Below are 23,393 nucleotides of genomic sequence, written 5' to 3'. Positions count from 1 at the left end.
TCACCTGCGCAGTGACGCGACATGGGGGTGTCGCCCTCTATTTGCCACCATCTTCCTCTGCATTACAATTTTTGTATCTCTGTATATAAAGTATGTTCACGCCAATTTATGCCATTATACATGTACTTTTTTGCATTACAATTCTTAATACACATATATATCACAATTTTTCATATCTCTGTATATAAGATATGTTGACACCCAATTCAAGTCTTCATACATGTACTTTATATAATGATGACCATCACATTCCACCATCCTTGCTAATCCCCTTCCCCCTCCCTTTCCCTACCACCCCTCTTCCTTATCTAGAATTAATCTAATCCTCCCATGCTCTCCCTCCCTACCCCACTATCAGTCACCCCCCGCTTATGTCAGAGAAAACATTTGGCATTTGTTTTTTGGGGGATTGGCTAACTTCACTTAGCATTAATTTCTCTAGTGCTATCCATTTACCTGCAAATGCCATGATTTTGTTCTTTTTTAATGCTGAGTAATATTCCATTGTGTATAAATGCCACATTTTTTAATCCATTCATCCACTGAAGTACATCTAAGTTGGCTTCACAGTTTAGCTTTTGTGAATTATGCTGCTATAAACATTGATGTGGCTGTGTCCTTGTAGTATGCTGTTTTTAAGTTCTTTGAGTATAGTCAGAGAAGAGGAATAGGGTCAAATGGTGGTTCCATTCCCAGATTTCCAAGGAATCTCCATACTGCTTTCCAAATTGGCTGCACCAATTTTCAGTCCCACCAGCAATGTATGAGTGTACCTTTTTCCCCACATCCTCGCTAACAGTTGTTGTTGTTTGTCTTCATAATATCTGCCATTCTGACTGGAGTGAGATGATATCTTAGAGTAGTTTTGATTTGTATTTCTCTGATTGCTAGAGATGATGATTATTTTTTCATATATTTTTTGATTGATATTATATCCTCTTCTGAGAAGTGTCTGTTCAGGTCCTTGGCCCATTTATTGATCGGGTTATTTGTTTTTTTGGTGTTTAGCTTCTTGAGTTCTTTATATACCCTAGAGATTAGTGCTCTATCTGATGTGTGAGGGGTAAAAATTTGCTCCCAGGATGTAGGCTCTCTGTTCACCTCACAGATTATTTCTTCTGCTGAGAAAAAACTTTTTAGTTTGAATCCATCCCATTTATTGATTCTTGTTTTTAATTCTTGTGCTATAGGAGTCTTATTAAGGAAGTTAGGGCCTAATCCCACATGATGAAGATTATGGCCTACTTTTTCTTCTATTAGACACAGAATCTCTGGTTTAATTCCTAGTCCTTGATCCATTTTGAGTTAAGTTTTGTGCATGGTGAGAGATAGGGATTCAATTTCATTTTGTTGCATATGGATTTCCAGTTTTCCCAGCACCATTTGTTGAAGATGATTTCTTTTCTTCAGTGCATGTTTTTGGCACCTTTGTCTAATATAAGATAATTGTAATTTTGTGGGTTAGTCTCCATGTCCTCTATTCTGTACCATTGGTCTACTGGCCTGTTTTGGTGCCAATACCATGCTGTTTTTGTTACTATTGCTCTGTAGTATAGTTTAAGGTCTGGTATAGCGATGCCACCTGTTTTGCTCTTCCTGCTTCAAACTGCTTTAGCTATTCTGGGTGTCTTATTTTTCCAGATGAATTTCATGATTGCTTTTTCTATTTCTGAGAGGAATGCCATTGGGATTTTGATCAGAATTGCATTAAACCGGGGCTGGGGATGTGGCTCAAGCGGTAGCGCGCTCGCCTGGCATGCGTGCGGCCCGGGTTCGATCCTCAGCACCACATACAAACAAGGATGTTGTGTCTGCCGATAACTAAAAAATAAAAATATTAAAAATTAAAAAAAAAATTGCATTAAACCTGTATAGTGCTTTTGGTATATGGTCATTTTGATAATATTAATTCTGCCTATTCATGAGCAAGGTAGATCTTTCCATCTTCTAAGGTCTTCTTTGAAGATTTCTCTCTTTAAGGTTCTGTAGTTTTCATTGTATAGATCTTTCACCTCTTTTGTTAAGTTGATTCCCAAGTATCTTATTTTATTTATTTATTTTTTTTTTGAGGATATTGTGAATGGGGTAGTTTTCCTCATTTCCTTCTCAGAGGATTTGTCACTTATACAGAAATACCTTTGATTTTGGGGTGTTGATTCTATATTGCTACATTGCTGAATTCATTTACTAGTTCTAGAAGTTTTCTGGTGGAGTTTTTTTTTTGGGGGGGTGTTCTAGGTATAGAATCATATCATCAGCAAATAGTGCTAGTTTAAGTTCTTCTTTTCTTATACTTATTTTATTCTCAAAATAAAAAAATACTCAAGGTATATGCATTTTGTAATTTTGTATTTTCTTTTGTTTGGGAAAAAAAGAAAGAAAAATATTCCCTTTATTATTTTCTCACTTGTCTTCTATTATTTTTTTTTCAGCTTTGAATAATTCATTTTAGGAAAGGATTTTTCACTTTCAAAGAGGCCTGCTAAAAGATCAGTTTACATGCCTTGCTGTGGAGACATTTTTTGTACTGGCTATATCATGTGGCAGTTAAAAATATAATTAAATCTAAGATGAGAAAAGTTTTTGCCTTTAAATTTGATTTTATTTCCCCTTGAAGATTCATTACTGATATTCTGGAACTTGACCTAGTCAAAGAATATGCTATTGCTATTTGAAATTAAACTTTTTTTTTTTCCCCTTAAATACCTTTTCTTCCTTAAAATGGAAACTCAGTGACAAAAGCTGGGATGAAAGAACAGGTATACCTTGATATGTGCTGTTAATCAAAAACTCTGAATGAGTTAAGCATTTGTTATCAAGAATCTAATTTTTCATTTACTTATATCATTAATTCAGAAATGCTCTAAATTAATGTCAGTCAGCTTTCTGTTATTGTAACACATATCTGAGATAATCAGCTAAAGAGAAAAGGTTTATTTTGGCTTACAGTTTCAGTTATTAATTGGTTGGCTCTGGTTTTTTGGGGGCCTGTGGGAGCACATCATGGTGGAAGTTCATGGTGAAACAAAACTACTTCCTTCATGACTAAGAAGTGAGAGTAAAAAGAGAAGAGACTGAGAGATCCCACATTTCCTAAGGATATGCCCCTAAATACCTCTACTAGCCTCTACCTCTTAAAGTTTTTACTACCTCCCAGTAGTTTCAAGCTGAGGACCAAGACACAAAGCTGTAAATAATTTTTATAGATTTTTAGAGTAAATTACCCTTTATTCTGTTTTTCATGTAGCTTATTTATCTTATAACCTGCTTACCTTAGGTAGATTCAGTGTATCTTCTGATAGGCTTCTAGATTGACAAGCAGTTAGCTTATACTCTGCAAGTTTTTTTCATATGTGCATCTTGTCAATCTAAAATGTCAATAACTTATAACAGACTTTCTTCTCCTTATCCTTGGTATTTGTCTTCCATGACACTTTAATCTTTCAAGCCTCTTGGCTGGGGCTATAGCTTCAGAATAGAGTATTTGATTTGCATGAGCAAAGCCCTGGGTTCAATCCTCAGCGCCTTTTAAAAAAAATTGACAAGTTTCTGAAAGCGATTTTGTAATATACTTCATTGGTTGGTTAGTCTATCCTACTGTTGAGAATGATTGTTTTACAGATTTCCTTAGGTATAACTCTTTCAGGAATGAATTTTAAATCTCTTATCATTAATCATAATTGGTTCCATTTGGGCCTCCTGCAGTTGACAGAAAGCAACATTGTAAGTAGTCCAAAGGTTTTTAAAGCCATATGTTCAGTAGAGCATGCTAATCGTTTAGTAAGCTCATATACTCTGTCAAGTTATCAATGTGATTAGGCTCCATAGCAACTCTTAGCATTCTGTAAATATGCCAAAGACTTAGCATATTCACTTAGCTGAGTTCAATTTTTATACAAATAACCCTGCAGACTAATAGTACTAAAAAGTTCCTCATCTCTTTTTTCAGAAAATGTATCATCTACAATATGCAGTCTGCCTCAGTTGGATAACTCTGCAACTTACTCAAAAGAAGTACCTGAGGTCTTCTGTTTTTCCTTACCTACTGTATTGGTTAAGTTCAGCAACAAGTAACAGAGATCCAAATGAAAGGCTTTAGAAAGGTAGAAGTTTGGGATTGAGGTGTAGCTCAGTGGTTGAGCACCTGACCAGCATGCTCTGGGTTGGAGTCCCAGAATGGCAAAAAAAAAAAAAAAAAAAAAAGAAGAAGAAGAAGAAAAAGTTTATTTGGCTTTTAAATAAAAGTCCAGAGATGGATACTGTTCCATGCAGTCTTCAGAATACCAGACTTTTCCATCAGATTACTCCATTGTCGCTTGGCTATGATTCCTTGTCCTCTTGGCCCAAGGGTCTATCATATTCACTCCTAAGGCAATGGATGCAGAAGCTACCCATATGTCTTACGCTTATATCCCATTGATTAGACTTTAGTCACATGGTCATATATAACTTTAGTTGAGGGAAGAACATGTTTTTAATCTGGGTAGCTACATGTCCAGTTTATTTCTATAGAAAAGGGAATGATGGATATTGGAACAGATTGCAGCCTGCCATACTCTGTTTATTATTTCATCTGTTGTTTTTGAGTAGAAAGACTTCAACAGCTTCATGCCAGTTTTAACATAGTGTCTTTAGGATACTATTGATAATAACTTTAAATACAGACAAAAATCAGGGGAAAAATAGACTTGATATGAATTCTGCATCAGCGTATTTACATAAAAATCCTTTTGAGTTTCTATATATCACTAGAGACTACTTCCTCTTTTAACTTTTAGTTGTAGATGGACTCAATGTCTTTTTTTGTTCACTTATTTTTATTTTATGTGGTGCTGAGGATCGAACCCAGTGCCGCAAGTGTGTAAAGCAAGTGCTCTGCCACTGAGCCACAACCCCAGCCCTATTTCCTCTTTAAAAAAAATTTTTTTAGTTGTAGATGGACATGACACCTTTATTTATTTATTTAAAAAAAATTTTTAGTTGTTGATGGATTTTAATTTAATTAATTAATTAATATATATGTAGTGATGAGAATCAAACCCAGTGCCTCATAATGCTATGCAAGCACTCTACCACTGAGCCATAGCCACAGCCCCTTATTTATTTATTTTTTATGTGGTGCTGAGGATTGAACCCAGTGCTTCACATGTGCTAGGCAAGAGCTCTACCACTGAGCTACAAACCCAGCCTATACTTTCTCTTTGAACACACTTTCTCTTTGGATCAGAGAGTCAGCTGACTAGTAGCTATGTTTATGAAAGATCCTTCCAGTCTTCAAATAGTTCTGGTTATAAAACCTAGGCTGATGAAGACGTATCATTCTCAATACCTTTTGTAATTCTGATGCACAGCTTACCTCCTTAGAAAGGTGAGGATGCTTATCTCACCTCCTGAGTATATGAGAATATTGAAAGAAGAAGATGAATGTGGGAACAGAGGCAAAAAATGACAGAAATAGAGTATTGATTAAAAAAAGTTTCCCTAGTAATAATATAAGACAGCATATAGAGATAGAACATGGAACCTTGGGAGGTGGGGATTCCTAGAATAGAAATGAAGACCAAGATCAGCTAATGGGCAGTAATTTGCCCCTGTATTTTAGGAAGTCGTGTATGCGTGTGTGCATTTATTTGGTATCAGATTTTTATCAATAGGGTTTTGTGCAATGATAGAAAATGGGATGATGCTTCTATCATTCCCAGTGAATGAGAAAACATTATTCTCAACTTTTAATGTTCAGTCAGCATGCAGTTTTGAAGCTGATGAATTGAGTTTAAGGTTGGGAGTATGAGTAAAAAATAGAAAGGGCCAACTCCTTCTGAATTGTTCAAATGAGCACAGTGAGTTCCTGTGGAATTGACTGATCTTAGCAGTAGGATTTCGGGAGTGACTGAAATGATTGAATTTGCCATAATGCCAGTGTCTTGCAGGATATCTGAAAACATACTTGATTGAATTCCAAGAAAGAACAGATCTGTCCAAGGATATCACATTGATGTCATACCCTTTATCCCAGAGAAAAGGGCCTTTTGTGCATGAGGTATTACAATTGGCATATTTTTACTGTACATAAAATATTCACATGCAGCTATGTTTTTATTTTTGTCTATTTAAAATGAAGCCTGTAAAACCAAGAATTTAGTTTCTTTTATTAAATTGTAGATGTTTTAGGACCTTATTATTATTTTTTAAAATTGTGGAACACTTTTAGCTTTCTCAAAGCACCTTACAAAAAAACTTGTATATGAAATTCAAAAGAATTTAAGTAACTTTCCTAAGAAAATAATGGAGTTATTCTAGAAAAAAAAGTAAATATATAAATCTAAAATAACAACAGTGGACACGTTAGCAAAATAGTAAGAAACATAATGTTATATATTGTTGTAAATTGGATAGAAGAATGTAAACCAGGTTAAGTCTATGAACCACATAATTTTCAATTGTCTACTCTTGGGCTGCCTGTCTTAAATTATTTTTAAAGTAATTTCCCCATACATTTTATTACTAATTTTCCACTACATTTTATTACGTAAATTCTCAAAAGGAAAAGTTGAAACACTTATACTGTTTAGCTCCATACCTAGCACATACATGCTACATTTGTTAACATTCTGCTCTTTGCTTCATCACTGTCTCTCCATCCATCTATTCATCCATTAATTCATCCTTTTATATATATTTCAAAAGTAATTTGCAGGCATCAGTATACTTCTCACCTTAATTCTTTTGCATAACATTTCATAACTAAATTTGTTTATGATTTTAAGGTAACTTTGGCATACAATAAAGTGCTAAAATTTGAAATGTATCTTTTTATGAATTTTGAAAAGTGGATACACTGTTTTTAACTAAATTCCCTATCAAGATACAGAACATTTTCTATAACCCCTTAAAGTTCTCACATGCCTCTTCCCAGATAATCCTAGCTTTTAAAAGCAATCACTGTTGTGACTTCTTAAAAAAAAAAAAAATCATAGATCAGCTTGCCTAAAGTAGAACTTAATTTAAATGAAATCACAGTATATATTCTTTTGTAAAAGACTTACCTCACTCAGCATATTTTTGGGATTCATACATATTGTTGCATTTATGATTCTAATAGTCTTTCATTCATGAAGAATAAATTCCAAGACCTCAGTGGATGCCTGAAACCATGTATAATACCAAACCAAATATATGTGTTTTTTTCCTATACATATGTACCTATGATTTAGATATATATTTATTTTTATAAGTTAGGCAAAGTAAGAGATTATCAACAGTAACTAATAATAAAATAGAACAATTATAATATTCTGTAATAAAACCCATCAACATCACTACTCTTTTACTTTAGGGCCAATATTTAAGCCAATAATACTGAAATAGTTGATCTGATGACTAAGATAGCTACTTAGTGACTAAGAGCTGCATGCAAATGCAGCATGGATATGATGAATAAAAGGTTGTTTTATATCCCTCCTGGATAGGAACCATTAGATGACAAGCAATTTCATCATGCTCCTCAGAAATGTATGCAATTTAAAATTTAGGAATTGCTTATTTCTGGAATTTTCTATATTTTTGGATCACAGGTAACTGATACCCATGAAAGCAGAATTGCAGATAAGGGGTACTAATTCTGTGATCATTTTTTAAATTGCTGAATAGTATTCCATTGTATAAATACACCATAGCTTAAAAATCTAGTAATGATCACCTAGAATAAATATATATAAATATATAATGCAAATATATATATGTATATGTAAAAATCTCATAACCAGATATACATGTACATGTATCTATATACATGTGTGTGTGTCTGATCTTATCACTTTAAACCTTGCAGTCCTGGAATAAACCCCATAATCTCCAATGATCTTTTTAATATGTTGTAGGACTTAATTTGCTAAAGTCTGTTAAGGTTTTTGTGTTTATTTTTGTAAAGAATTTTGTGTAAAGTTATTATCTTTGAGCATTGCATTATATTGCATTTTATTCTATTTAAAATCTTTTCTAATTATCCTTATGATTTTTTTCTTGAGCCATGGCTTGCTTGCTTATTTATTTATTTAAGTTATAGATGGACACAATACCTTTATTTTATTTATTTATTTTTTATGTGGTGCTGAGGATCGAACCCAGTGCCTCACATGTGCTAGGCAACCACTCTACCACTGAGCCACAACTACAGCCCGAAGCCATGGTTTATTTTAAAATACTGTGTTTAATATCCAAATACTTAGAGTTCTTATAGTATATTATTAATACTTTCTGATTTAATTATATTGTGTTCAGAGAACATATTCCATGTAAGTTTTTAATAAATCTCTTTGAAATTTATTAGAACTTATCTTCTGAATATGCATCTGATTTATATTTTAGTAAATAGACCATGCAAACAAGAAAGTATAGTTGGCCCTCTGTAGCTGTGAGTTCTGCATCCATGGGATTCAACCAGTTTGGATCAAAAATATTCAGAAGAATAACTGCATCTGTACTGAACATGTGTAGGCTTTCTTTCTTGTCATTGACCCCTATAAGCAATACAGTATAACAACTACAAGATTATTTATTATTATAAATAATCTTGAGATGATTTAAAGTAAATGGGAGGGTGTATAATAGATTATGTGCAAACATTATGCCATTATATGTGATATAATTGAGCATTCATTTATGTTATTATACATGGGGATCCTGGAATGAACCTTCTATGACTACTGAGAGATAACTGTAATATGTTTTGTGGATCGTTGGGTATTGCATTTTACAAAAGTCAGTTTGATTAAGTTGGTCAGTAGTGCTGTTCACACAATCTAGTACCATGTTTCTTTGTCTGCTTTCAAGATTTCACTATGTTTGCCTTTCAGTAGTTTGAGTATGATATACTTATGTGTGGAGTTCAATCCCCAGTACCCCAACCCCCCACACAAAAAAAGTGGCAGTAGAGTGGTAGAGGGGTGGAGTGTTAGCCCAGGTGGGTTGGAGCACAGGTGGCAAGAACGGCCCAAGGCTTCATGGAGCCCACCAAGCAGGCCTGTTGATCTTGAGGCACTGTGAGCAAAGGCGCACCAACAGGTCATCCTTTGGCAGGAGGCCTGGGCACAGTATGGATGCCTGTGGCAGAAGCCTGTTACAAAGCCTGCTCCACGAAGTGTTGTAGCCCAGAATATGGGAGAATACACTATCCCATCGCTGTGACTTCTCACTTCCTGACCTGCTGCGAGAAAATGGAAGTGGGCAGACCTGAATGGAAATTGGGACTCAAGGAGACCCTTATTGTTATACAAAATTACGTATAAGAGGATGTGAGGGGAAAGGGGAAAAAAATAGAGAGAGAAATGAGTTACAGTAGATGGGGTAGAGAGAGATGATGGGAGGGGAAGGGAAGGGAGGAGGGATAGGAAGGGGATAGGAAAGGCAGCAGAATACCACAGACACTAGTATGGCAGTATGTATAAACATGGCTGTATAACCAATGTGATCCTGCAATCTGTACACGTGGTAAAAATAAGAATTCATACCCCATTTGAATCAAATGTATGATATATGATATGTCAAGATCATTGTAATGTTTTGAGCAACCAATAAAAAAAAAAAGAAAAAAAAAAGAGTTGACCAATACTGTTAGTACTTTCCAAACCCTAAATAGGATAAGTTTGGATCAATAGCAGTGATCCAAGTGCTATATAAACCCCTAGACTAGCTCATTTGGTTGGGGAAAAATCTGCTACCAGGTCCCTCTTGCACTGCAGGGGTTATGTTCCTGTTTTTATTTTTCAATAAATTCTATTATTAAACTCACACATATCCTGGTTTGTGGGTTTCATTCTTCAAATGTACAAGACAAGGACCTGGAAAGAAGAAGAAATTGATGGTGAGCTGCTGGGGTCTGCTACAACACTGGAGCGCATAGCCCACCATTAAGAGCTGTAACATTTCCCGGCTGCAGAGGCCTGCAGCCTTATACAGACCCCACCTGCCAGTAGAAGCAGAGAAACTCCAGTCTCACCTGCCAGCAGAAGGGGAATCAAGTTTCATCTCAAAACTTTGGTTTCAATACTATAGTTCTTATCTCTCAAGAACTATGAAGAACCTGAGATTTTACCCTATTTTCCCAAGCTAAGTTCATCTTGGCTTCATTCATTGTTGTTGTTTTGTTTTGTTGTTGTTGTTTCTTTGTTTTTGTGCTGGGAATCAAATCCAGGGCTTCACACATGGTAGGCAAGTGCTGTATACCACTGAGCTAGACCCCAAATCCCATTCTGCATGGTTTTATGGATGCTATCAGAAGTCATGAAATTCATGAGTTAGAGACAAATAACTTTTTCTTTCATGGTAATAGCAGTAGCCACTTCATCTGAATTTGCACCATTTACCCAAGTCCCTGTTCTAATGGAAAGAGGTAAAGAGGTCCAGGTCAAACCTTCACATGTAGTTGGGTACATTATAGGAGAGGAACCCTGAATGCTGAGCAGAGATTATTATACTGGCAATAAACAGACTTGACCCCTTCTCTGGACGTTGATTCCTTCTCTGTCTTCCAAAACTATTCACTATACTAATATTCTTTTAGAGATAATTTATAAGAAAGGCAGTCAGTATGCTCACAAAATTTGTAGAAATGGTACAGACATATGGAGATATATCTCTTACTGTCATCATTTAAGATTTCTTTAATGAAATTAATTTCTTTTTAAGTATTGAACCCAGGGGCACTTTACCACTGAGCTACATCCCCCACCTTTTTTTTTTCTTTTAAGTTATAGATGGATACAATACCTTTATTTTGTTTGTTTATTTTTTCATGTGGTGTTGAGGATTGAACCCAGTGCTTCACACATGCTAGGCAATCACTGTACCACTAAGTTACAACCCCAGCCTATTCCCTGCCTTTTTATGTTTTATTTTGAGACAAGGTTTCACTGAGTTGCTAAGACTGTCCTTGAACCTGTGATGTTCCTGTTTTAGCCTCCTGAGTCACTGGGATTACAGGCATGCACTACTACACCTGGCCCGAGATTTTATTTTAAAACATAATTTTATATAGATCGACATGTGCAGGACAAATCAGATGATGCACTTTTTTCTTTTTAAAAATATGCCCAATTCCTTGTGTCTATAGCACATTTAAATCCCATTTATATCTGTGGTTTTTTTTTTGTGTGTGTGTGTGTTATCCTCACAGTTTCTTTAAGAAGTTTAAAAAAGGGATATTATCATTTAACAGATGAAAAATTGAGACAGAGAGCTTGTTAGTCACATAAATATTCTGATTGCCTGTCATGCGTTTTTTTCTAGACCCAGTCATCAAAGTCTTCATAATCTTGGCACTTTACTTGGTCATTTAGTCTACTTGAAGCTTGACATACAAATTAAATTATTTTACAACCAAGTATTACCTCTATTTAGTACAGACAGATGATACATATCCCGGAATTTTATTTATATCTGCCTAGTACATAGTGTAGATGCTCAATAAATGTTCCTTAAATGACTGACTGAATGAGATAGTTTTCATATCAAGTTTCAGATCACACAGCTGTATTCCTTAAAGCAATGTTATTATATTAATTACTCTAAATATTTTTAGTAAAAAATTTGGTCTGTGTGTTTGTCTTGCTACGATAGTCTATATACAGATTAACATTGTATAAATTCCAACATCAATGTGGACATTGTAAGAAATTTTCTTTGAGGGGCTGGGGCTAGGGCTCAGCGGTAGAGCGCTCACCTCACACGTGCAAGGCCCTGGGTTCGATCCTTAGCACCACATAAAAGCAAATAAATAAATAAAATAGCGTGAAGGTAAAAAAAAAAAAAAAAAAAAGGAATTTTTCTTTGAGATTAGAATAGCCACTTGAATTAGTGGTTTTATTTTCATTTCTACAATTTATATTTAGCCCTTTTATTTTTAAATTTTTTTGTAGTTGTAGATGGACAGTATGCCTTTATTTTATTCGTGTATTTTTTTATGTGGTGCTGAGGAGCGAACCCAGTGCCTCCCACTTGCAAAGCAAGTGCTGTGCCACTGCGTTACAGCCCCAGCCCCATATTTTGCTCTTTTAAAATCTGCCTGTTCATTTACAATAATGTCCTTTATTCTTTATCTGATTATTCTATTTTTTGAAGTTCTTGAAGGTCTAACTTCTGTTGTTTCTGCTTATTCTCACTCATATTAGATTTTATCTTCCTGTGCTTTATAATTTTGGACTAAGAGATCACATGATCTCTTTATTGCCTTCTCTTGTGATAAGTAGATTTTTGACTTGTCCACCATTTTGCTGAGGAGAAAGCTCTCTGAAGGTTGCAGTTTCATAGAGGCAATTCCATTCTATCTATGCCTCATTTGAACCTCAGGCTCTGTCTTCTGTCTTGTGAGATCAGTAAATTCACGGATTTTTCAACTTCCTCTTTGTTCTTAGCATCCCCTAGCTTCTTTATAGGCTTTGGTCATTTATTTAAAAGCATATGTGTTGCCAGGCATAGTGGCACATACCTCTAATTCCAGTGATTCAGAAGACTGATTCAGGAGGATTGCAAATTTGGGGCCAGCCTGGGCAAAACACACACACACACACACACACACACACAGAGCATATGTATTGTGTCTAGCCTACATTTGTAAGAGGATATTTCGTTCACCATATTCTCAGAAACTAAAAACTGCAGCTATTTTAATTAAGTATTATTAAAGTTATTCAGCATAGGTGGATGAAAACACATAATTCAAAGGAATATAATCTGTCTTTTTGTATCAGTATTTGCCATTGTAAAAAAAATTGTTTTTACCTGGTAAGTATGTGATGTAGTTTGAAATTTTAGCAATATGATATAGAAATTCAAAATATATAAACCTAAACTGATTCTAACACCAGGCTACCATGACCCAAACAAGTACAGTAGTGACATTTTGTATCCACTGACTTAAAGGGAACCTGGACTTTAATTGTTACTTTCATTTCAGATGCTCCTTCAAGAATAATATCATTGAGATGATGGCATGATGTTTATTGTAATTGTTAATTTATTTTTGATAAAAGTTTCTGGGTGAAACTTGATAAATTATGCCTCAAGGCAAAAATTAACCTAAATATTCCTGTTTAATTTAGAAGAGAAAGAACCATTTGAATTGTTATACAACTTAATTATTAAAGTCAAATTTTGAACTTTTTGAAAAAAAAGTACAAATAAGGTTGGGAAGTAGCTAGTCACAATGTAAGGGGTGTGTGACAGACCCAGATGTAGTGGTTGGGTCTTTCCATTACCACCCACCCTAGAAGTACACCAGAATTTCCCACTCATTTTGACTGCTTATAGGCAATGAAAATGACATTACTCAGCTTTAATTTGAATTGACTAAGAGTACTTGTACTCATTTCTTTTGGAAGATAAAATTGGAGAAAAGAAAGTGGATTCTTGAATTCTTTAACATTTCTAATTTACAGTTTTTTCCTGAAATGACCTATAGGAATACCTCCCCTGCCAACACCCCTTTCTCTACTGTGTTCTAATTCTTTTTTTTTTAAAGAGAGAGAGAGAGAGAGAATTTTTTAATATTTATTTCCTAGTTTTTTGGTGGACACAACATCTTTATTTTATTTTTATGTGGTGCTGAGGATTGAACCCAGTACCCCGTGCATGCCAGGCGAGTGCGTTACCACTTGAGCCACATCCCCAGCCCCTGTGTTCTAATTCTTAAGATGATCTTTCTTTGGTATTTAAATACCTATACTGTAGAATGAGGGAGGAGAGGAGGGCAGAATATCTTCATGAAAGTGATTATGAAAATGCCTTAACTCTTAGGGGACAATGAGGGGAAATCCTGACTGTAGCTACTTCACTTTTATAATGGCTGGTCAGTGATGCAAATCAAGATAAAATCTAAACAGTTTTGGGGGGCTGTTTGTTACTGCTAAAGTTTGAGGTTCAAGTTTCCATGTCAGATACACAGAAAAAAGATGAATCATGATCTTTATGAGTAGTTAAAATTAATTAGTCTTCTAAGTTTAAAACAAGAATAAATCTTCTATTTATGTTTATTTAAGACATTTTCCGTTCTTTTTTGTCATTTGACCTTCAAGAGTTCTTTGTTGTCAGGTATCATTTTTCCCTAGGAACCATGAAAATCATGTGATTTGGGGTCCTAAGGGAGAAAAAGCAGTATCTTTTCATCATCCATTGCAGGGTTCATGGCTAACACTGCCACAGGAGAACCAGTGTCTCCAAAGAGGGGTCTGCAGAGTTCCCAAAGAGAATTAATTTGACTCAGGACCAGCAGGGCTCTTGGCATATGTGACAGAAAAGCATTTCAGCATGTGCCAGTCAAAGGCATGGACAGATGCTTATTCAGGAAAATATTCAAAGAAAATGGGAGCAGTTTCAAGAAAGAGAGAGGCTTTGGGGGGTAAAGCAAGGAATACATATTCAAGGGAGAATGTGAGCTATCTACAAAGGGAGAAACAGCAACCCAGTGGTGTGGTGTGTTAACATTTATAAAGGGAGGTTGCCAGGGGCTGGACCAGAGACAGAGCCAGGGTAGAGTTATACAATCTCATACCATTTTTTCCTGAGCTTGAACATTACCTTCATGTTACTTTTTTTAGACAAGGGCATGGACTGTGTTGCTCAGGGGGTTGTAACTGTTCATGGATGCTTTCTGCATTTTAGTGATTTGTGGATGTTTGAGACTCAGTATCTCTCCCTTTACTCCCAAATTTTTATCTTAACATTCCTCTAACAAAAACCAGATTAACAAGAGAAGCTTATTTAAATATAAGCTTTATAAGACTTGGGAACCTTCAGAAGTAAAGGCTCAAAGACCCAAAGAAAACTATAAATAGTTGAGCTTGATGAAAAATGATTAGACAAAAATGGTAATAAACTGGGGGGGGGGGATTTAGCAAGATCTGTCCAGATTTTTCTAGGCCTCTTTGTATAATAATATTCCTTCCCTGTGGGATAGGAGAGGACACCTGTCACATGAGGTCTTTAAAAAGAAAGGTCAGAGAGATCTTTCTGCTTCTAAACACATGAATAGATACTAGTCATCATTAATCATTAAGAAAATGCAAATTAAAGACATAATAAAATAGCACTATCAACCTGCTGAATGGCTGAAATTTAAAAGTTTGACAGTTTCAAGTGCTGACAAAGATGTGGAGCAACTGGATTTTTTATACACTATTGATGAGGCTGGAAAAGGGTACAACATTAGTTTGAAAAACAACTTGATATCTTCTTATAGAGCTAAATATATTATGACTCAGCACTTCTACTCTTATGAAAAGTCATCTTCACATAAAAATCTATGCACAAACTTTTATAGCAGCTTTTTTTGTGTGGGGAGGAGAGCTACTGGGAATTGAAGTGAGGGGTATTCAACCACTGTGCCACATCCTCAGCTCTATTTTTTTGTTTTTTATTAGAGACAGTGTCTCACTAAGTTGCTTAGCACCTTGCTGTTGCTGAGGCTGGCTTTGAACTTACTATCCTCCTATCTCAGCTCCCGAGCCACTGGGACTATAGGCGTGCGCTACCATACCCGGCTCATAGCAGCTTTTTAATAATTGGCAAAAATGTCCTTCAGTGGGTGAGTGGGTCAATTACTGTGGTACGTACTTATGATGGAATTCTATTCAACAGTAAAAATGAATGAATTGCTGACACACTGAATACCATGAATGAATCTCTTTAAGTATTATGTTAAGTAGAATACAGACTTAAAGGCTGCATTCTATATAATTCCATTTATATAACAGTTTGTAAGAGGCAAATTTATAGGAATAGAAAATAGATTAGTGTTTTGTTTTTTTTTAAATTTTATTCTAATTTGTTATATATGACAGCAGAATGCATTACAATTCATATTACACATATAGAGCACAATTTTTTATATCTCTAGTGTATACAAAGTATATTCACACCATTCATGTCTTCATACATGTACTTAGGGTAATGATGTCCATCTCACTCCATCATCTTTTTACACCCTTGCCCTCTTTCTTCCCCTCCCTCCCCTTTGCCCTATCTGGAGTTCGTCTAATCTTCCCATGCTCACCCTCCCAACCCCACTATGAATCAGCTTCCTTATATCAGAGAAAATATTCAGCATTTGTTTTTTTGGGATTGGCTAACGTCACTTAGCATTATATTCTCTAATTTCATCCATTTACCTGAAAATGCCATAATTTTATTCTCTTTTATTGCTGAGTAATGTTCCATTTTGTATATATACAACATTTTCTTTATCCATTCATCTACTGATGGGCATCTAGGTTGGTTCCACAGTTTAGATATTGTGAATTGTGCTACAATAAGCACTGATGTGGCTGTGTCCCTGTAGTATGCTGTTTTTAAGTCCTTTGGTATAGACTGAGGAGTGGGATAGCGGGGTCAAATGGTGGTTCCATTCCCAGTTTTCCAAGGAATCTTCATACTGCTTTCCATATTGGCTGCACCATTTTGCAGTCCCACCAGCAATATATGAGTGGGTCTTTCCCCCCACATCCTCGCCAACACTTATTGTTGTTTGTATTTTTAATTCTTATTGTTGTTTGTATTCTGCTATTCTGACTGGCATGAGATGAAATCTTAGAGTAGTTTTGAGTTGCATTTCTCTAATTGCTAGAGATGTTGAACATTTTTTTCATATATTTGTTGATTGTATATCACCTTCTGAGAAGTGTCTATTCAGTTCCTTGGCCCATTTATTGATTGGGTTATTTGTTTCTCTGTGTGTGTGTGTGTGTGTGTTTGTGTGTTTAGCTTTTTGAGTTCTTTATATCCCTAGAGATTAGTGCTCTATCTGATGTGTGAATGGTAAAATTTGCTATCAAGCTGTAGGCTCCCTGTTCACCTCATTGTTTCTTTTGCCGAGAAGAAGTTTTTTAGTTTGAATCTATCTCATTTATAATTCTTGATTTTTTTTTGTAAAATATATTTTTCTCATTGTAGATGGTCACAATACCTTTATTTTATTTGTTTATTTTTATGTAGTGCTGAGGATGGAACCCAGTGCCTCACATATGCATTGCAAGCACTCTACCACTGAGCCATAACCCCAGCCCCTTAATTCTTGATTTTATTTCTTGCGTTTTAGGAGTCTTATTAAGGAAGTTGGGGCCTAATTCGATATGATGGAGATTTGGGCCTTGCCGCAGTCTGGCTGGGAACAATTCACAAGCCACTTGTCAAGCAGGAACGAACTTTATTTTTAGAACACACGCACCACGCGAGCTCTCCAGGAATTCCCTCAGAGCCCAACTGCCACCACCAGCTCTCCCGGCCAGCCTCTCAACCGCTCTTGAGCCTGATTGGTTGGGTTGCGTAGGCGGAGCCAAAAGAGTCCTCCAATGAGCAGCTCCATGGTCTGAAAGGGCAGGGAAACAGCCCAATGAGCATCACCGCAGAGGAGCCAATCAGGTGGAAGTTTGCTGGGGCCTCGGTGAGCCAATCAGCTGGAAGGTTGCTTGGGCCGCTTCAGCTGTGGCTCTCAACAGGGCCTACTTTTTCTTCTCTTAGGCACAGTATCTCTGGTTTAATTCCTAGGTCCTTGATCCACTTTGAGTTGAGTTTTGTGCATGGTGAGAGATAGGGGTTTATTTTCATTTTGTTGCATATGGATTTCTAGTTTTCCAGCACCATTTGTTGAAGAAGCTGTCCTTTCTTCATTATATGTTTTCGGCGCCTTTGTCTAGTATGAGATAACTTATTCATGTGGGTTGGTCTCTGTGTCTTCTATTCTGTACCTTTGGTCTACCATTCTGTTTTGGTGCCAACACCATGCTGTTTTTGTTACTATTGCTCTGTAGTGTAGTTTCAGGCCTAGTATAGTGATGTCACCTGCTTCTCATTTTTTGCTAAGGATTGCTTTAGCTATTCTGGGTCTCTTAGATTCAATAATTAAATACAGCTTCTCACTGAACTCAGGAAAGTACTTTTATGATTACAGTTTAAGTATTTAATACGCAAATCAGGACCAGCCCGATGAAGAAACTCATAGTGTAAAGTCTAAATGGGTCCCCAAAACAAAACACCAATACCCTGTCCCACTGAAATCAGGATATGGTACCCTCCCACCACATCAGTGCATTTACCAGCCTGAAAATTTCACTGAGCTTCTGTGTCTAGAGTTTTTAATAGATTTTCATTATATAGGCATGATTGATTGTATCTTTAGCCACATGGTTAAACTCAGTCAACAGTCCTCCCTGTTTCCAGAGATTGAGCTGATATTAAGCACTGAAGTACCAACTCCCTAAACTTTCTAGCTTGGTCTGCCTCCATTCTGAGTTATCTCATTAGGACAAGCTCCTGTCACTTGTGAAATTCCAAAATTTTAAATGTTCTCTCCCAGGAACTTGAAACAAAGGTCAGTCAAATTTTGTATTATATCATACTTTGAACCCAGATGCCTGTTGCAAGTTCAGGGGTATTATATTTTGTATTATGTCTCTGGGATCAGAGTATGATATAAAGAATATTCAAGACCTTTATTTTTTGTGTTTGGCATTGTCTGTGAACAGCAGTATTTAGTTTGTTGTTGTGGTCATCATCATTGTCTCTTTCTCCTTCTCCTCCTTCTTCCACACACCACCACCCCATACCTATTTGTTATCACTTTTGCAGCATGGCAAAACTTTAAGAACCAAGTGATAAAACCTAACAGAGCATCACTTTCCACTCTCACCACGTTTTAGAAAATTCTAGCATGGAACTGTGTTTGCTGCTTTTCTTTTGTCTTAGCCATTATGTCTTAGATTACAACTTAGTGACTTAAAAAAATTTAGCTGGCACATGTTTTATTTGGTGCACAAATTTGAAAAAAATTGAATTGTATTTCAATTTGTTTTTTAATGGTAGAGTTCACACTAATATGAACTTTTTTACTTCTCTTAAAAATATCAAAAATATCATTTGGCCTATGTTCCTGTGGCTGAAGTGAAATAGTGGCTGTCTCCTTTAAAATTTATAAGTATCTAGTTTATTGCAATTCTTAGCCCTACTGCCTTATCTTATCCCCATCTCGAATTTGATCTTTGAAAATTCTCTGAGTTCAGAGGGAGGAAAAAAGGGTCTAACTATAATGTCTTAGTTTCTGGTTAAAGTTCCTTGCCGCAGCCGCCATCTTGACTTGTTTACAGACCCTAACAGTTTCTTATTTATGCTGTCTCAATATAATCATATGAGGTAAATATTAGAACTCCTGTTTTGTAGTTGAACAGAATGAAACTAGATAAATGAGTTTCCCAAATGAATTTCTCAAAGCTTCATAATCTGTGGAAGAACTAGAATTCAGATAGCATTCTTTACTGATTTTAGTTCTGCTTACATAGCCATACATGCTAGCTTTTCACCCATTCTGAGAGTTGCAGCTTAAAATTCAGATACTAACAATACATGTTTAAGTGTCTAGCACAACTTCTTGCTCAGCGTGTTAGTATGATAAATGTTTGTGGAAATAAAAGTTAAGCAATATATTTATTAATATCTGATTTGTATGAACCATGTTTCTCATGCCGTTTTCATGATTTGAAAGTCCCTGAGAAAGAAATATTTTCTAGCAGAGTTGCTGGAATTCCCAGAGTTTGAGACCACTCTGGCAATAAGTTCTTTAGAACTCTTCCTCTGAATTTTAGGGAGAAAGGTTGTGATAAAGGGAAAGGGAAAAAAAATTCTGTAGTTATCAAATCCCCTCCCCACTGATTTAGCTATTCAGATTGCACTTGCTAGCATGCAGTGGATTTGATGTGTCTCATTCTCCCCAACTGACTGACTGTGGTCCATACACACTTTCATCCTTTTATCAACTGTTCAGTAGTTTGTTGAGTACTTACTATGTTCAAAATTCTGTGTAGATGCAATAATAAATCAGATACCTGCAGAGAGGAGGTATGAAGTACATAACTATAGTCTTTGTTAGGAAAGGATTATTGCTAGGAGAATGAACAGATAAAGTTCTGAGAGGGACCAAAATTAGGAGGAGGTGGAGTTGCCATCTGAGAGGGATACATAAAAGAGGGATGCCTTTAGCCCACACCTTAAAATAATGGTACATGAGAGACAACAAAAATGGGACAGAGAAATGAAAGAGTAGAGAGAATAAAGGAAAGGAATCAAAAAGTAGAGGCACATACCAAGAAAAAGAAGTAATTGTTGGAAAGCTATGTAGAAGATTAAGTAAAGAAGTAAAATAATTATAGGCATCTTTCAGAAAGCTAATCTGTTTATAGTGAGTAGTTTGTGTGTATTACAGTGAAAAGTTAGCTGGGATCCTCTACAGGAGATGAATGCAGTAGTTCAAGTAGTAGAAGGTAAAGACCTAAAATTAGGTAGTAGTTGTGACAGTGGCACAAAAAGAATAGATACATAATGATTGTAGTGTTTGAGGATAATACACTGTGACCTTCTGGAAGGTAGATTGTGTAAGGTACTCTTCTTTCAATCCCTACCTACTTAAACCCAGTGCCTATGAAACAGAGTGAGTGTTCTATAAATGTTTATTGTTTGCAATTGAATTTATTTGGGCAGAATTGAAAGATTTGACAACTAAATGGATGTTATCCACAAGGAAAAGGAACGTATCAGCGAGAACTGTGGGAATTGAGTTTGGTGAGTGGAAGGATATTAGTGTTTTTGTTTTGTTTCATTTTGAAGAAATAGCATGAAAGGTTTATTTAGTGAAACGAAAGTGTGCTCCAGGGAGAACATGGAAGGCCCTTCCGAGAGAGAAAGTAGTGTTTTTTGACAAAATAGGGAAGACATGATAATAAGCAAGTTCACTAGAGAAGGGGACAATCCATTTTAAATGTGAGTGTGTGTAAGGTGCTGTGCTTAGGTCTATATTAATTATCTTATTAAAACATCATAATAAACTTCGCTGAAGGAACTGCCTTTATCTGAATTTTATAGAGGAGGAAACAAATTCAGAGTATTTAAGTAATTTATCTGGTTCTCACAACGAATATGGTGGTAGAACTAGAATTTTAACCCAGGACTATGTGATTAGGTTTAAGACACTAGGAGGATGGATTTAGAGCCATGTCTAGCATATAGCTAGAAATACAGGAACTGTGGGCAGACAATGTATCAGGGCCTAAATTATTATTCTGAAAATAATCTGTAACAAATTGATTATTTTAGCAGTGTGTTGGCTTTCATTTGCTCAGGGAAGGAACAAGGTAGATAAGATCTAAAACCAGAAAATTGAGGAAGATCTATTTACTGAGAGGAAAAAATAAAGATCCTTTGTACACTTGGAGAACAATTTTGCATTTATTATTAAGAATAATTGTTTTATGCAAGTTCAGTATCATGTTTAAATAGTAACTAACAGTACATATTTACTTCTGTTTAAGATAGGGAAAAGATTACTTATTGTTTCAATTTTTAATAATTATAAATTAATTTTAATTATACTTATTAGAATAAGTATTATAAAAGGAAAAAAACAGGGAATTTTAAACAGGGAGTTGAATTTAGGGTTAACCAAATCAACCCCCTCCTTTTGTTTTGAGAAGTGAATGGTTGAAGGTAAACACCCCAGTCAGAGGTATTTCTCTCTCTCACATGGGTATTTTCTAGAGTCTGCCTACCAAGCAGGGTTGACATTGTTATGTGTGTCACAGGCATCTTGCATAGCTTTCTAGATATAACCCTGTTGTTGTACATTACTTCACTTTGTGGATAAGGTATATGTACATCTCTCTGTACTCTAAGAGATTGTAAATTTCAGGACAGAGACCTAGTCTTTATTACTTTTGTGTAGAAGTAGCTAACTCAGTGAGTAGCCATGATAGGCACTCAGAAACAAACCATTTTTTCCGTTATACTACATTCCTGAGGACATGATTTAAAAAGAGATCTTTCCAAGGCAAAGGCAAAATTCTGTCTGCTTTTGCCTTTGTCAGACATCAATAGAAAGAAATTGAGTGAAATGGAAATTCAGTATGAATTGATAAATAGGGTTTTTATGAAGCATTTAAAATAAATATGGAGTGGTAGAATGTGAAGATTAAAAAGTATTAGCTCTGAATGTAACCTTTCCAAAAGGTCTGAAGTGCCTCAAAGTATCCTACTTCCTATGAAATATAAACACTTGTTCTCTTCAGATTTCTTCTTGTAGAAATGGCTGGCATTCTGTATTATTTGCTCTGGTACCTACCTATGGTATACAAATTGAATAAAGAATATACTTCTGGGCTGGGGATGTGGCTCAAGCGGTAACGTGCTCGCCTGGCATGCGTGCGGCCCAGGTTCGATCCTCAGCACCGCATACAAACAAAGATGTTGTGTCCACCGAAAACTAAAAAATAAATATTGAAAAATTCTCTCTCTCTCTCTCTCTCTCTCTCTCTCTAAAAAAAAAGTAAAAGTAAAAGATCTATTTCTAATAAAATTTAATATTAAAAAAAAAAAAAAAGAATATACTTCTAACCAGGTACTGTGGTACATTCCTGTAATCCTAGGTACTTGGGAGGCTGAGGCAGGAGGATTCCAAGTTGAGGCCAGTCTGGGCATATTTTAGTGTTTAAAAAAAAAAAAAAGGCTAAGAATATATCTCAGTGGTAGAACACTTACCTAACATTTGTGGTCCTGGGGTTCCATCCACAGGACCATACACATACACAAAAGAATATGCTTCCAAAGAATGCTAGGATAGGGATTGGGGGTTGTAGCTCAGTGCCAGAGTATATGCAGCCTGAGCAACTTAGTAAGACCCTGTTTCAAATCCCCAGCACCAAAAAAACCCCAAAAGAATGCCAGAATGAAAGCTAGCACTGGGTCTGCCTTTTTCATTGCTGTATCCCTTGTAGTTAGTAGAGTTGACTAAAAATAAATATGCTTTGAATATGTGGATAAACTGTGTACTTGCCATTTGTTAATTGTAAGGCATGTTTTGGTTTGCTTTGTGGTCTGGGGGAGAAATCAGTAGGAAATTGTTGGATACAATTGAATTTCAGCAAAGAAACAAGGGTTTATAGTCTCAGTTCTCTTTAAACAGTCATTAAAATAGTATGAAGAACTCCTGTCTCAAGAAAATTTTATCAAGTGCCTTTTCAAAAATTACAGAAGAATACTTACTTGTAAAATAGTGAAAACTATAAAAATACACAAAACTTTAATGAGATATACCCCAATGCTACCAGTGGTAGTATATTTTCACATCATATCCCTTACAAATGCAAACATAATCACACTTACGGAGTTTGGGAGAGTAGAAGATGTCTTTACCAAAATTGGATTCTATTATACACATTGTTCAAGCAAGTGATTTTTACCACTAAACAGATCCTGGGCAACTCATTTCAGTAGATAAAGGCATAACATGTTCTTTTCTAAGAACTGCATAGTACTCATTCCACGTTCTAGTCAACTATTCTTTATTAATGACATTTAAGATGTTT

At 35.7% G+C, this 23,393-nt stretch overlaps 1 protein-coding gene across 3 annotated transcripts in view; it reads left to right on the top strand.

Moving 5' to 3' along the window:
* Nucleotides 1–23,393, top strand: part of Commd1 (copper metabolism domain containing 1) — a 162,641-nt gene that overhangs the window by 92,416 nt on the left and 46,832 nt on the right. Inside the window, exon 3 of one of the 3 annotated variants that reach the window (XM_048804251.1) lies at nucleotides 5,921–6,040. The exons of 1 other annotated variant lie outside the window; for it this stretch is intronic. In XM_048804251.1, the coding sequence (XP_048660208.1) occupies nucleotides 5,921–6,040 (120 nt within the window). Of the gene's footprint in view, nucleotides 1–3,949; nucleotides 4,024–5,920; nucleotides 6,041–23,393 lie in introns of all 3 variants that reach the window. One more of the 3 variants, XM_048804252.1, reaches the window with a different exon arrangement.

This window comes from Marmota marmota, unplaced genomic scaffold (genome assembly GCF_001458135.2).
Source record: "Marmota marmota marmota unplaced genomic scaffold, marMar, whole genome shotgun sequence".
NCBI classification, from domain to species: domain Eukaryota; kingdom Metazoa; phylum Chordata; class Mammalia; order Rodentia; family Sciuridae; genus Marmota; species Marmota marmota.
Note: the sequence above shows the minus strand (reverse complement) of the source record. Positions and strands in the feature narration are given on the sequence as shown.